This window comes from Octodon degus, unplaced genomic scaffold (genome assembly GCF_000260255.1).
Source record: "Octodon degus isolate 3935 unplaced genomic scaffold, OctDeg1.0 scaffold00070, whole genome shotgun sequence".
Taxonomy (NCBI): Eukaryota; Metazoa; Chordata; class Mammalia; order Rodentia; family Octodontidae; genus Octodon; species Octodon degus.
The window spans coordinates 726,164-742,248 of NW_004524646.1; the positions used below are offsets into that span (position 1 = coordinate 726,164).

The window sequence follows — 16,085 nt, forward strand, 5'->3', positions numbered from 1 at the left end:
AAAAAAAAGAAAAAAGAAAAAGCAATGCTAGAGATGACACAATATCCCATTTCAAAATACACTAGAAAGCAATAGTAACAAAGACACCATGGTGCTGCATTAAAACAGACATGTAGATCAATGGAACACAATAAAGGACTCAGAAATAACCTCCCACAACCACAGCCATCTAATTCTCAATAAAGAAGCCAATAGTATGTGTTGCACAAAAGAATGCCTCTAACAAATGGTGCTGGGAAAACTAGATATCTGTATGCAGAAGATAAAGACTCATCACAATCTTTTACCCTGTATTAAAATCAATTCAAACGGGATCATAGATCTAGCTATAAGACCGGAAACTGACATTGCTAGAAGAAAACATAGGGAAAACACTTAAAGCCATAGGCACAGGCAGACTTTCTCAACAGGATTTCAGTAGCAACAATCAACAAACACAACTAAATCAAATTATAAAGCTCTGCACAGCAAAGGAAACAACACCACGAAGAGAAAACCTATAGAACAGAAAAAAAATCTTTAATAACTACTCTTCCAACAGAGGATTAATACTAGCATATATAAAGAATTTTAGAATTAACAAATTTAAAAAAACCTCCCAGTGAATAAATGGGCAAAGGAATGGCTATATATTTCTCTAAAGAATATGAATGTCTAAAAACATTTGAAGAAAATGTAAGAAATCCTTAGGCATCAGTCAGGCAAATACAAATAAAACTACATTAAGATTCTAGTCAAAATGTTTCTCATCAAGAAGAGAAAAAGTAATGAATGCTGGAGAGAAAAATGTAGGTCTATACTTCTGGTAGGAATGTAAACCACTACAAATACTAAAAATCAGTATGGAGGTTCCTCAAAAAAACTAAAAATAGAGCTACCATTTGATCCAGCTACACCACTCATCAGTAACTCCTGAAACAATTAAAGATAAACACTATAATTGATACCTGCATAGTCAGCTTATTGCAGCACAATTTATATAGCTTAGCTGTGGAAACAGCCCATAGCCTGTCAATAGATGAATCAAAGAAAATAGGGAGCATTTATACACTATCCAACCACAAAGAATGAAATCATGTCATTTGGAGCAAAATGGATGGAATTTGAGACCATCATGTTAAGAAAAATAAGTCAGACTTCTAACATTAAGTATCACGTGCTTTTCTCTTACATGAATAATCTTTCAAGAAGCAGAGATGACAGAAGAGTAGGAAAGGCAGGCTCTTAGAGACAAGAAAAGGAATCAGGGAGAGAGGAAAGAAAGGAAGAGGAGAGAAGAGGGATGAAATACTCAAAGTATGTTATGTACATGTATCAATACACCAAAACAAAACCCCTTATTCTGTATAACTAATATGCACTAATTTTTCTAAAATGCTGAGCTCATTATGTTGTCTTATCCAGAATGATCTCTGAAATCTTCACCTCATTCGTGCTTTTGGTCAAATATAACTTGCTCAGAGAAGCAGTCCCTAATTCTCCCTAGCCACTCCAGAATATTCTATCTACTACCCTCATTGGTTTATGATTGTAGGTATCAAGTCTCTAAAGCTACCATTGATAGTGATTTATCTTACTCTCTCCCACTAGAATGTATACTCTAAAAGGACTGACTTTACTCTTTTGATTTATATTAAATTCGAAGAAGCAGGCCGGGAATATAGCTCAGTGGCACAAGCACCTGCCTGGCAAGCACAAGGCCCCCTGAGTTCAACTTCTGTTATCAAAATAAACACATACATACATACTAAGTAGCTACAAAAATGACCTGTATTCAACATTTAACTGAATTTTCAAAAAAGTGGTTAATGTTGAAAGAAAAATTTAATTTTTAATCTTTAACAGAAAAATCCTCACAGTTCTTTTTACTGTATCATCTTTATAACAGCAAGACTTTGAAAATTACCTAACTGTCCAAACACTTAAAGGATGATTCCATAATTACAGCACATTTACAAGATGGGCTTTTTATGCAGTCTTAAAAACATATGAGGATTTTTCACAGTAGGGGGAAAGCTTCCACTATAATGTGAAATTTAAAAAAACAAAATCCCAACTGTATATACAATGTGACTTTAACGATTTAAGAATACTGCTGTGGTTTGTGTCTAGTGGTCCCCGCAAAGCCTCTTTAAATTATGGAGTTTGTGATTAATTTTTTCTTTTTTTTTTTCGGAACCAGGGATTGAACTCAGGTCCTTTCGCTTGCCAGGCAAGTTCTTATTCCACTGAGCTATCTCCCCAGCCCCTGTGATTAATTTTGGATCCAATGTTGGGATTATGGGTGTGAGTGCCCTGGGGCAGATACTCTGCATTACAATGTAAGGAGGAGAGAGAGGCTAACTAGCTGCCCTTGCTGCCTCTACTCCTCCCGCTACTTCTCCCTTTCCTTTTGCTCTTTGCCTCTGCTGTGAAAGCCTGCTCTCTGCCATGTGCCACTCTGCCCTGGAGCCAGTCAGGGATGGACTGAAACCTCCAGTAACTGTGAGCTAAATAAACCCTTCCTTCCTTCATTTTTGGTTTCAGGTATTTGTCCCAGGAATGAGAGAAGTGTAACTAAGATAAATATACATATCAAAAAAGCATAAAAGGGGATAACATATCTCTATATTGTAAGACTGCAGGCAAATATTATTTTATGCCTGATTTTTCTATAAATAAATATGTACTAACATAAAATAATAACTCTCAGAGGGAACCTAGCAAGCCTCTCATTAGCTTGTTTACAAAAATCTTTATTTATTTGGAACAGGGTCTCATACAGCTCATACTCATAGTGATCCTCCTCTTGCAGCCTCCCCAGCTTTGAGATTATAGGCATGTACCACAACACCCAGTTTCAGAGGCCACACAGCATGCGGTACTGGAGATCGAACCTGGTCATTGCACTTGCCAGGCAGGTGCTTAGACCTCCAAGCTATCTCCCCAGCCCTCATAATCTCTTATTAGGCTCCCTCAGCCTGCCACAGTAATTTCTGTATATGGGTGCAAAGACTGCATTTTGCAAATGCTTATTATCTGAATCTAGCATCCAAGTTCCATATAATCTATCACCATATATGTGTTTTATGCATTAAGTACACTGTGCAAAAGTTAACTAATAATTAGCTAAGTCATAATGTAACCAAGTAACGATGACTAGTCTAGAAACAGTAGCAACTACTTATGTTGCAAGACTTGGAATGGCCTTTCATTTTTCTCTCCTGGATGGGAATTATATTTTGCTCCTCCCTGATGAATCTTACTATTATAACTTCTGTCTTAGTTACTTTTCTCCTTGCTGAGACAAAATACTCAATACCCACAAGTTAAGGAAGGAAAGGTTTACTTGTTCAGTTTGTAGAAGTTTCAGTCCATAATTGGCTGGCTCACGGCAGAGAAGCAACGATTTATGGCAGCAGAAAATAGCAAAAGCAACAAGAGCAAACAAAAAAAGGAAACAAGCCTCCTTTTGCCCTTATTTTGTCCAACCTGCTGGGATTAGGGTGGTGCCAACTCAATCAGGTACTGATCCAGCCTTAATCCCAGCACCCTGTATTGAACCTTGACTCAATCACAAACTCTAGATTCAGCTACCTCCAAAAAAGGCCACCTCCCATCACTACATGAGGCTTTGGAGGGATATTAGATGCAAACCATACCAACCTTATGCAGCAAAAGCAAAAAGAGGAGGGAACAAGCCTCTTTCCCTCCCTTATACTGTAAGCAGGATACCTGCCCTAGGGCTGGTGTAGCACCCACACTCTTAAACCCAGCACCAGCCCATGACTCAATCACAAACTCTAGATTCAGCCACCTCCAAAAAGCCCCTCCCTCCCCATGACCACAACAGGCTTTAGGGGCATATCCAGATACAAACTATAACATAAATGAATATCTTCTTTACATGGGAAATGAGGTAGACACATGATTCCTATGAACAGAGAGAGAGAGAGAGAGAGAGAGAGAGAGAGAGAGAGCAAAATTTCCTTGATAAGACACTTCATGGCAACTATGTCTTAGTTTTTTTTCTAATTGATGTGGATGACGAGTAGTTTGTACACTTCTCTTACCATCAGTTTATTTATGGGTCTTTACTTTCACTTAGATACTCCCTTTTCTACCATACCTTATATATTTCCTATACATAAAACTACAAACTCTCCTTTCTTAAGCCCTATCAAAAGACTGACATCATCCATACTTTTGACAATGATATAATTTAGAATTCTCATCTCACATCTAATCAGTATCTGTTCTATTTCTAGATTACCCAGCCTCTGGAGTAAAGTAAAATCATCCACAATTGTGAAGAACAATATAATTTTTAGAGTAAAATCTCAGTTAACATCTCCTATAATTATAATCTCTTCTTCCTGGAGAATCCAACATAATATGAACTTCTAATAACAGAAAAAAAACCTAAGAATTTTGTGTTATCATGAATTGCATATCCAAGGCCTTAAAAAGAGCTAGATCCAGGACATACTGTCTACCTGCAGTCCCATGCCTAGCCTTTCACCCTAGCATTCAACACAGAAATTATTTATTTTTTTCCCTATGCATCCTATTTCAGACAAATGCGAAAATCAGTGTTATACAATGGGGAACTATATTTTACTTTATCTTTTAACAATCCAATCTACCTTTAATAAGGTGTGATACTATAAATAAGAAATACAGGAGTTATTCAGGAGTTTGTTCACATTCTTATAGTCTTCAGCCAATATATACAATTCCTTGTATCATCCCATAATCAGAATTTTCTCTTGTACCCAAAGCAGCTTGTTTATATTACTCAGAATAACCTCTTGTCAATCTTATAGTGTCTTGGAATACTGATCCATATTGAAGATACAATAGTAGACACTAGACTAAAGAGAAGCCAGTCAATTGTCTCACAGGAAGATATAGTCTTAAGCCCAACAAAATACAGTATTCTAGCAACTAATCCTAACTAAACAGTCAGTTTTTGTTGTTTCTGCTAGAGACTGAAATGAGACCTCACATATAATAAACACAATACTACTGAGCTACATATTCCCTGCCCCTAGTTCCAAGGTGCTATTTCAATTGTCCATGAAAAAAATGCCCACTTTAGAATTTCATAGCATAGGGAAGACCCATCCTTTGATGGATAATTGTGTGCCCTGTGCAATATTACCATATTGGATGTCTGGTCTATTTATCACTATGTGGTTTTTTTTTTTGTTGTTTTTTTTGTCTTAGGGAAAGGTCTACAGGGTGTACAGGGTCTCTACTAGATTGGACTCATAGTCATCCATCTGTTTACAGTCTCCCAAGAGCTGGGATTACAGGTGCGCACCACCATGCCGTCTCAATTGCTGTCTCAGCGTACCCTGGGGGCAGGGCAGGCACGGCAGGCCCAGGGATCAAACCCCCAGCCCCTGCGCCGGCTTACAGGCACTTTAATCCATTGAGCTATTTGGCTGGCCCTTATTTATCACTATGGATCCTGGCTCCAAAGTAGAAATTTATTAACGTACAATCTTGGGCTTTCCATTCAGCCAAACTCACTGCTGACACTGGACCTGCTGAAATTACCACCCGAGGCACTGGATTACAGCAAATTTTGGCTGATAACATTCAAGATGTATCACTGGAGTTTGAGGGTAAAAATCCTAGCTCTGGTGTTCCAAAAGATCAGGCTTGCCCACTCATTCCATAGCACCAATATAGGAGATGAGAACTGTGAAGAACAATATAACCTTTAGAGTAAAATTTTAGCTAACATTTCCTATATTTATAATCACTCCCTACTGAACAAGCCTGTACTTACTATTTACAATATCACCATTTGTTGGACAACATAAATTAAAGAAAGGTAGGCTGGATTGTTAAAAGATAAAGTCTTTTATCTTTACAAGAAGAACAGACAAAAGAGGTGCAAAATCTGGATTTGGAAGGCTCATAGAAACTTTTGGATTTTCTATAAAAAGAGGAACAGAGACAAGGATTAGGAGTCTGTATAATTAGGGAGTAACTCAGATAACCATGGTCAAGTTGTGGTCTGGGTGAGTGGTTATCTGAGGATGCATGCTGTAAGGTTCTGGAGAGTCACCATTACTTGAGGGGGCAATTCAGTTCTCATCATGAAATGAACAGCAATCTCGGTTCCTGTCATGAGGCATTTGCTCTGCTTGGTAGGGAACAAGAGAGTACTTCATTATGTGTTGGCTGCTTTCCTTGGAGTCCAAGGAGAGCACAGGTTCAGGCTGATGATTAGAAACTTGTAGTCATCACTGCAAGGGGCTGGAACTGGCTGGGAAAGCTAGCAATTAGATGATCCTGAAAATCTTGAAAGTTAGTATAATTACTCATATCTTGGTGTCCTCGGTCTTGATAGAGAGCTAGGCAAATTTACAGCAAATAAAGCTGGTATTACAGATACTTCTTAAGTGACTAACATGCCTATGTGCAGAAATGAGCACATTTCTTTGGTTTGATCCAAAGCTTGAAGGCAATAATGGAAATAAATACAAAAAAGGCAGAGATACCACATTTCAACCTAATATTAGTTACCTATTGGGCACCTGCAAGTCCAGCCTTCAGGTCCTGTTACAGATGCACACAGTCACACACACAACTGACTTTCCAGGACCCCAATGAGTGAGCTTTTTATGGACTAGTGATGGAGGTCACCTCACCTTTCTTTCAGTGTTTTCAGCCCCTGATGATTCTGAGCAAATCTATCAACAGAACCATAAGGATTGTTGCTTTGGACATAAACCATCAAACAGGAAACTCAGCATGGGAGAAACCAGGGCATTTCAAGGGGTCCCTGTATGTCATTAATTAGCCACATTATTATATAATGAATAATCCTAAGCAAATGAACTGGCCAGAGCACTGGGATTTTGCAGGTTACTTCCTAGGCCATCAGCTGAACATGAATTATAACTACAGTATGTATTTTCAACATCAACCTCACAGTTGAATTATCTGGAAAATTAAAAATTAAAAACAGCTATAAAGTCTTAATTTATCTCTGCTTATGGCTGAGTAATACTCCATTATATAGAAAAACATCTTTTTTTATCCATTCATTGGTGATGAGCATTTGGGTTGCTTCCAAGATTTAGCTAGTACGAACTGTGCCACTATAAACAAGGGTGTGCATATGCTGTTGTGGTATGATATTTTTAATTCCTCTGGGAAAATACCCACAAAGGAAATAGCCGGGTCAAATGGGAATGCTAATCCTTATTTTTTAAAGAATATCTACATTGATTTCCACAGCGGTTGAACACTGAAAATATAAAGATCATAAATGTACAATAGATATTGTGAAATATGAAGAAACTTTTTAAAAGGAAAAGGGAAATAGGGAGGTGGGGAATGAAAGGAATGAAAAGAGAAAAAAAAGGATAAAATAAAAACTGGGCTTTGTGAATGGACAGGGGAAGGGGGTTTAAAAAGAGGGGATAGGAATGGGCAAAAAGAGGAAAAAGGATGTATCATATACAGATACAAATTCCCTATAATGAATGAGGTTATTCTTTATACCTAAATTGTATCAATAAACTTAAATTTAAAAAAATTAAAAACAGTTCCGTCACAGTGGCACACACATATCATCCCAGCCTCTTGGCACCTGAGACAGGAAGATTTCAAGTTCAAGGTCACCCTAGACAACTTAGTAAGATTTTGCCTTGGGCGGTTGCTGAGGATATAGTTCAGTGGTAGAGTCTAGCCCTCAGGTCTATACCTAAGTAGCTCCTCTCCTCAAATTAAAATAACAACAAAGAAATTACACTTGGGTCTCACACCAGACAAATTAAATCAGAATTTCTAGGGATGAGATTTAAGGATTGGCAGTTTTGTTTGTTCTAACTGTTCAAACAATATTATCATATAGCTAAGGCTGGGAATAAGCAGTGATTCTCAAAGTTTGGACCTTAGCAAAATCACCCGGAGGTGATTAATACCAATTGCTGGCCTCACACCTCGTTTCCGACTTGGCAGGTATGCAGTAAGACTGGAGAATCTGTAGTTGTAGTGAGTTCCCCAGGTGTTGGTAATGCTGTTAATTTGAAGGCCACATTTTTGAGTACAGTATTAAGAATTGAGGGCTGCCAGCCACTTTTAACAACTAAGTGGCAACTTCTGGAGTAAGTCTTAAAGGATGCCGGCTCTGAAAATTATGACATGAATAATTCTGACTTCCTTCTTCCCCCTTTCTCTCATCAGGTGGCCAGGCTCTTGGAGAGTGATCTGATTACAAAGTAATCATTGCACAATAGCTAACACCTACACTATGGTGAAGACGCCTGCATTATAATTGATACAGCTGGTCACCCCTTTCTTTCTGAAATACTCTTCACTTGACTCTTCCCTATCCTCATACACATGCCCTTGATATTTTACCCACCCAGGAATCCACTTTTTAAAGATTCATTCTCTGTCCATACTCATTCCCTAAATGACCTCATCCAGGTTCATAGCTGTCAATCCTACCTATGTCCTGATAACATCCAAATTTATACCAGCCAGTCCCGACTGCTTTCTTGAATTACAGACATGTATGACCAACTGCCCAATTTACAACTCCTCTTGACTGTCTATTAGACATGGCAATAGAATACTTCTAAACTAGAGCTTCTGATTGTCCCTTCCTCTCAAAACATTTGAACCAGGGATTTAGCTCAGCACCTGCCTGGTAAGCATGAGGTCCTGAGTTTGATTCCCAGTACCCAAAACAAATGAACAAATAAGAAAAACATCTGCTCTTCTCAATTGTCATAGTTTGTATCTAGATGTCCCTTCCAAAATTCCATACAGTCATAAGTGTGGCTCTTCAGAGGTGGCTGCACCTATGGTGTGTGAATGTACATTATAGGTGTAATACTGGAATTAGGAGTGTGTGATACTAAACGAGTCCATAGATTGGAATTAGTATAGTTCTGAGTGTGGCTGAATGCATTTACTAAAGACATCAGCCCCACTCTGGCTGTGGGTGGCACCAGCAAACAGGCTTGTAGCCTGAATGGGACAAAAAGGAAAGGCAGGCTTGCTGATTTTAGCTTGCTGGTTCACTGCCTCCTGCCTGCTTTCCATAGAATGTTTCTTGTCTGCAATACCCCTCTGCTATGCCACTCTGCCCCGGAGCCAGCCAACAAAGAGAATGAAATGTCTACGTACTAAAGATTAACTCTGGGTATTGGGTAGTTTGCCTTATCAATGATAAATGTAACCAGGACACCAATCTTTCCCAATTCAGTAAATGGTAATACCACTCTAGCTGGTCTGACAAAAAAAAAAAATTATAATCACAACTGACCTTGTTTATCTCTTATAATTTATATCTGATCCATTATAAGTTATGCTTCCTCATAACACATACCTAGAATTTGACCTTTCTCACTATTTCCATGGTGAATACCAATAGTTCTTGAGTAGATTACCCAACAGTCTCAAGTTGTTTCCCTGTTTCCATTCTGACTCTTCTCTCAGACTATGCTCAATACAGGACCCAAAAGTGACTTTATTAAACTATAAGTCAAATTATGTCATTAACTTGGATAAATTGTTTAAAAAACTTCTAGTCTCAGATGGGAAGGAAAAATGCCCTCTCGATAGCATATAAGGTCCTACACTATCAGTCCTCACCACTAATGCCTGTCTCATCAAGCCTCCTTTTTTACTATTGTCCCTTGAGCTTCCTCTACTCCAGTCACGTTAAATTTCTTACCATCACACAACACACTGAAGGTCTACTGCAAGGCTTTTGTTCTTGATAGTTCCTTTGGTTACTATAGTCTTTCCTGAGGTTCCCATACAGTATATTACCTCATCTCCAAGTGAACAGCCAATGGAAAATAGCAGGTATTAAAGAATTGCTACAAGAATAAATAAACCAATGTCACTTAAGAAGATGTTAATACCATATGGTCCAGAAATCCTACTAGATATATATTCAAAAGAAATGAAATCAGTGTCAAAGAAATATGTGAACTCACTTGTTCACTGCAGCACTATTCACAATAGCTAAAACATGGGACAATCTAATTGCTGGTAAGTGTGTAAAGAAATTGTGGCACATATCACAACAGAATGTAATTCAGCCGTAAGAAAAGGATGAAATCCTATCATTTGTGACAATATGAGTGGAACTGAAGATCCTTATGTTAAGTGAAAGGAGCCAGGCACAGAAAGTTAAGTACACATAATCTCATTCATATATGAAATATTTTAAAAACTGGATTCATAAGAGGTTGATAATTAATGAGATAAGTAAGGAATGAGGAAAGCTTGGGGGAGGAGGATATGGAAAAAGCTTAATCAATAGGTACTGAGTGATGGTTAGGAGTAAAAAATTTTGCTGTGCTACTGCATAGTAGCAGAAAATGATAATGTAACATATTTCATAAAGCCAGATGAAAAGAGTTTGAATATTTTCACCATAATTAATGTTCAATTTTCTAAATTTTTATCAAAGAGTTAAACACTACAGTGTATGTTAAAAAATATAACTGGATATCCTATAAATATATATATATATATAGTGTGTGTGTGTGTGTGTGGGTAACCAGGGATTGAACTCAGGCCCTTGCGCTTGCCAGGGAAGCGCTTATTCTACTGAGCCATCTCGCCGGCCCAATTTTTGTGTTTTGATGTATTAGTTAAAGTTTAAATTAATAAAAAGCGTTAAGGTAGGAATGACCAATTGTGTCAAATAGTGATAACATAAAAGAAAGGAAAACTACTATTGGATTTGGCAACATGGAGCTCATTAGTGATATTGACAAGAACTGCGATGGTGAAACAGGAGAGAGCCAAGAGGAACTGGAGAAAAGAACTGAAGAGCGTACAAACAACTTTTAAACAGTCTCTCATAACATAACACTGCTGCATATGTTACCCCTTCTCTGAATTTCATACCATTATTCATTCCTTCTGATGACTACTTCTACCAGCTTTCCTCCAAAACTCAATACAAGTATTATATATATTTTTTAATAAACAACACTAGGAAACGTTACATCCCCATTGTTACCGCTTGTGTCAAGATGCCCCCTCATGCAGTCATAGGTGGGCTTCTTCAGAGGTGGCAGGATCCAGAGTGTGCCATGCTGGCATTAGGGGTGTGTGACTGCTAAATCAGTCCGCTGGTTGGTTTGGCATAATTCAGAGTGTGGATAGTAGGAAGCCCCATGCTGGGTGTGAGTGCCACCTGCCCTAAGGATCTGTAGCCTGGGTAAAAAGTAATGTCAGGGAGAAAGGATCCTGCTGTTGTCCTTCCTGCCTTCTGCCTGCCATGAACTATTTCTCCTCTGCCATGCCTTTCTGCCTTAGAGCCAGCCAACTGTGAACCGAAACCTCTACAACCCATGAGCTACAATAAACCTTTCCTCCTTTAACTTTGGCATCAAGTGCTTTGTCTCAGCAATGAGAAAAGGAAATAAGACATCCATCAAAAGTACGCTAGTGATATCCCTAGCACATATAGTACTCTAATTGATACTTTACTTGGCTGTGTTTTTAAATGCAGAATATTATGCTAGAGACTCCTGAATAAAGCAGATGCCCACTAAACCTAGGAAAACCTGGAAATAACAGCTCATTCTTAATGTCTTCTAAAAACTTATTCTATGTTTTTAGTATATATGCAAAATATTTCATTTTATTTGTTATTTGCACATTTACATGCATGCTTATCTAAAAATAATAAAATAGTTAAATGCAAAAACTAAACATTCAGCTTTTCTTAAGCAAATAGTATAGTTAATACATATTTATGAGTATTCCAACAATTACTCTACAGAATTCCTATCATTCTATTAAGTTTATTCTTTAAAGCATGTAGTATTTGAAAAATCTAATGTAATACTAAATATTTCCAGCAGACTAAGCACCTGCTTAGGCAAGTGCAGGGACTTGGGATTTGATCTCCAGCATCACATGCTGTGCTGGCCCCATGGCTGAGCCAGCCCCTGAGACTGAACGTGATGAAACACACCTGTAACCCCAGCCCTGGGAAGGCTGAAACAGGAGGATCACTACAAGCCTGAGCTGCGTAGTGAGACCGTGTACCAAATACATAAAAAAAAAAAAATTCAATGTCCAGATTGATAAAAAGTCTTACCAAAGAGAATCATGACAGTCTGTGAAAGTTAACCTAATTCTAGTTACTTAAACACAGGACATTTTATCAAAACTTTTATGTAGTCTAATAATTTCTGAAAAATTGTTTCTCATTATACAACATGTAAGAAAATTTTGGCTTCAGGTTTGAGGGGAGAGTTTATGCTTATTTCTCAAACTTCTTATGTTAAGAATACATGATGGCAGTATGATTCCTAAACAATCACATGAGACACTTTTTACAACTGATTTCAGGCTCCAACCAGAATTCTAGAAGACTCTGACTAAATGCATTTGAGAAAACAGGTAAACATTTCTGAAGGTTCTTCAAACTATTCTGATCAGAGCGATTTTTGAAATAATGAACATACATATCTAGAAACACAAAGTAGAGTTCAAGTAAGTCTGCCATAATTCTTGCCAGAACTTAAAAATTAGCCAGACCCTAAAAATTATGGAATTATTTTTCCAAGTACAATTTTTACTTGTGTAGATTAAATGAAGTTTCTATGCCATAAATATTGAGCTGTCAGAAACCACTTTTACTAGGTAACGGAGGCCTAATCAGTCTTCTTAAGAACACCGTCTACCACAATTGAAGGAAAGAACTACTACACCTACCACTGAGTCTAAATAGAGAAGCTATACTGAAAAGCAGTGAAGTATTACTCTAATCAGCAACCATGTAGCATGGTATGCTTTTCAAAGTACTTCAGATGCATTTTCAATTGAGCTTATCACCATTTAGGAGAAACATGCACTACGTTTTAACAAAGACAACGCACTTCAAATTCTATATTTAAGAAATACAAACTGTATGTCCTGGTCATTTCAATAAGGAAACAAGTATCAAAATGCAGCAAGTTAACTACATTCCAAGAACTGTCTTTACTAGTATTTGGGATTTGAGAACTTTGGATAATATTCACTACTTTAAGAACAAACTTACAAAAAAATATTGCTGCTAAGCAGTTAAGTAGGAAAACAAATTTCAAAAGCTATCAAATTCATTGGGAAGACAGCTGATCAGTTTCCAAATATAGGCAAAGGTAATGATAAACAGCATAAAACTGGTCCTACTCTAGTATACTTTATAATTGAGTCTTAAAACTTTTATTAATACCAAATAACTAGACAACAGCATAAAATAACTTGAAACAAAAATAAAAGAAAAAGTGATCAAAAAAGTCCTGTATTATTTCCGACATTAAAGCTCAGTTGCATATCTAAACCAATCACTGTAATAAAGATTAGTGAACAAGAAAAAAAGATAAGTACTAGTAGAGGATACAGCAGTACTAATCACTACTTTCATAGTCACTATCAAGAAAAAAATACAAGTGTACTATGAAAACAATAAAATTCTTCACATCTGCACCACTTACTAAACCCAACCGAACAGGCAATATCTGGAGCAAGGCTTCAGTCAAGGCTGTTTTGGCCAGGTAAAGCTCGTATACCTGTACTCCAGGTACTCCTGGGCCTCAGCCATGAAAGAGGGACTTGAAGGATTAGTGAAAAGAAAACTAGAATTAACTCTGTTCATGGGATAAACAATCACCACAAACTAATACTGTAACTAAACTAACTAAAGCAACAAACTACAGCATTCTACGAAGTCTGTAACTTTGATCACCGTTACAAACACAATCCTAATTGGAGAAAAAGGAAATGACTTGTCAGTTTCTTTTCCAAAGCAATGCATCATGTACGTCTTGCAGTATTCCACCCCCGTGTCTTAAAAAGTCAAATTAATAAAAAGTGTCATTCTCTATTCCACAGTCTCAATTTTTGCTTTATTCTCTTTACTCCATCTTGTCCTACCTTCTGTTTGTCCTAAGCCACTTCCCCTCCTACACATTACAGAATACAGAGATACAAAGCAGAACAGTTTTATTTATGGAATTTACGTCTCAGAGCTTTTTGCCTATGAGGCATCACACCAAAATTGGAATGCAAAATTCCCACTTTAAGTGATATGGAACAAACATAAGAGAACATAATTAACCAAACTCAAGCACAAAATTTCTTTTAAAAACCCAGAAACAAAACTCACTCTCTCTCCAAATGTTTTCAATTATATTCTATTCCATAATGGACAAAAGCTCTGTGTAATGATGGATAGTCTATTTCTGAACTTTATCATAAAAGTTATAGACATTGATTGAAAAATTACATTTTAAATATACCGCTAACTACAGAAATTTAAACAAGCACGAGGACCAACTTGCATATGCCCCAAAAAGAAAAACACGCACCCAAAGCTCACTGTTATTTTAATAGAAAGAAAGGAAAGGAAATCTGGGCGATACCTTAGTGGAGATACAACAAGAGAACTGATCATATGCGGGAGCCGGTCTTAAGCAGCCTTTTTAAACAAGATCTACACCAAACTGCCTTTCGGTGAGCAAATTTCACCCTATATGAATAGCCTGAGGGTTGCCTGGTTTTTTTTTTTATCTGCTAACTGCGGGCAAAGAAACTTGAACTAAGGATGATGAGGAGGTGCAAGCCCTCCCAGGGCCAGCGTAGGTTCCTAGGTGTCATGGTCAGTTCTCTAAGGTAAAGGATTTCTCCTCTGCTCTTTAAGAACGCGTTTAATGAACACCCCACGGAATTTTGTTTAAAGTGCTACCAAAATAACCTTTCCACACTTCTCGCAATTTTGGTGGAGGTGACAAGGGTCCAAAGCCAGGGAGCCCAATGTCTGGTGCAGCACCGACCGACAAGCGGCCCGCAGACTAGGAGGACGGGCGGAGGGGGAGGGCGCGGGACCAGACCCGGCTCCTCCGGAACGATGCTCCCGCGGGGCAGTCAGGACGCCCGGGCGCGGCGGCGGCCGGGTCCCCGTACCTGATGATGTCGTCGCTGTGGCCGCGGTAGAACTTCTGCCGGTGCTCCCGCGGGCTGTACACCACGCCGACGCCCGCCACGAAGTACACGATCTCCTTGGCCGCGGTGTAGTAGAGGTTGTTGCGGCACTGATGGCCCCGGTAGCCGTACACCCACTCGAGCCGCAGGTGGCAGCTCGGGGCGCTCCGGGCCGCCATGGCGCGGCGCCCACCGGCTCCGGCTCGGCCCGGGGCGGCGGCGGTGGCGAAAGCCTCGGGCTGGCGGCTGGGACTTCCCGCCGGCCACGTCCTCTACGCCGCGCCGCGCAGGTGCATCCCGCGGCTGAGGCTGTGGGCGCCGCCGCCGCCTCAGCCCACCGGCGGGAGGGAAACCCTCGCCGCGAGGACCATGCTGAGGGTCGCGGCGCCGCCGGCCGTCAAGGGGATTCCGGGAGCCCTGCGCCCGCCTCGGTGCGCCGCGTCGCCTCTGCCCGCAGCGCACAGGCGGGGAGAGGAGTCGCCTCCAGCTTGCGGCGCCTCAGCCGCCCGCGAGCCCCGCTCCCCACCGTGGTCACCTGCGGCGCTAGCGCTCAGCCGCGTCCTCGTCCGCACAGCGCGCGCTCCCGAGGCCAGCAGAACCGCAGGCGCGCGCCCCGCCCCCTAGCGAGCCGGCTAGGTTTTCACTCGCGTTCGCCCCGCCCCCGCACGTGTGGCCCCGCCCATGCCCGGCTCGCGGGACCTGCACCCTGATGGCCCCGCCCACTTACCGCCCCTGCAGCGGAGCCCCACCCCTGCCCAGAGTCTTGCAGAGACCCGGAAGTGTCAGGGTCTTTGAGTGCTGCGCTACGCAGTCGTTCTCCCGCATTGACAGTCCCAGTGTCTGTCCGCAACGTTCAGCCCACGCTGCACGCTGAGCTCTTACGTAGCTTCTTAGAACCTGGGAGGCCCCTCGGCGGCTCCAGGATCCTGTTGCGGCGCGTTCCCCTTTGCACCCGAAAAAGGCTACGTTTATGCCTGGGAATTAAAGCAGGAAACTGGCTTCATTTTTGTTTTTCTCTGATACGTTATGCATGTTTTTCTTGCTGGCTGATCTGGAACTGTGTGTCCTGCCTCAGCTCTTGAATAGCTGGGATTGCAGGCGTTCGACCCCTTGCCTGGCTAAGTGACTTT

General features: G+C 40.1%; 1 protein-coding gene across 1 annotated transcript in view; it reads right to left on the reverse strand.

The window, feature by feature from the left end:
- The window catches only part of Eml5 (echinoderm microtubule associated protein like 5), a 247,615-nt gene extending 232,481 nt beyond the window's left edge, over window positions 1–15,134 (reverse strand). Inside the window, exon 1 of the mRNA XM_023719668.1 lies at window positions 14,938–15,134. Within this exon, the coding sequence (XP_023575436.1) occupies window positions 14,938–15,134 (197 nt within the window). The remainder of the gene's footprint in view (window positions 1–14,937) is intronic.
- Between the last annotated feature and the right edge of the window lie 951 nt (window positions 15,135–16,085).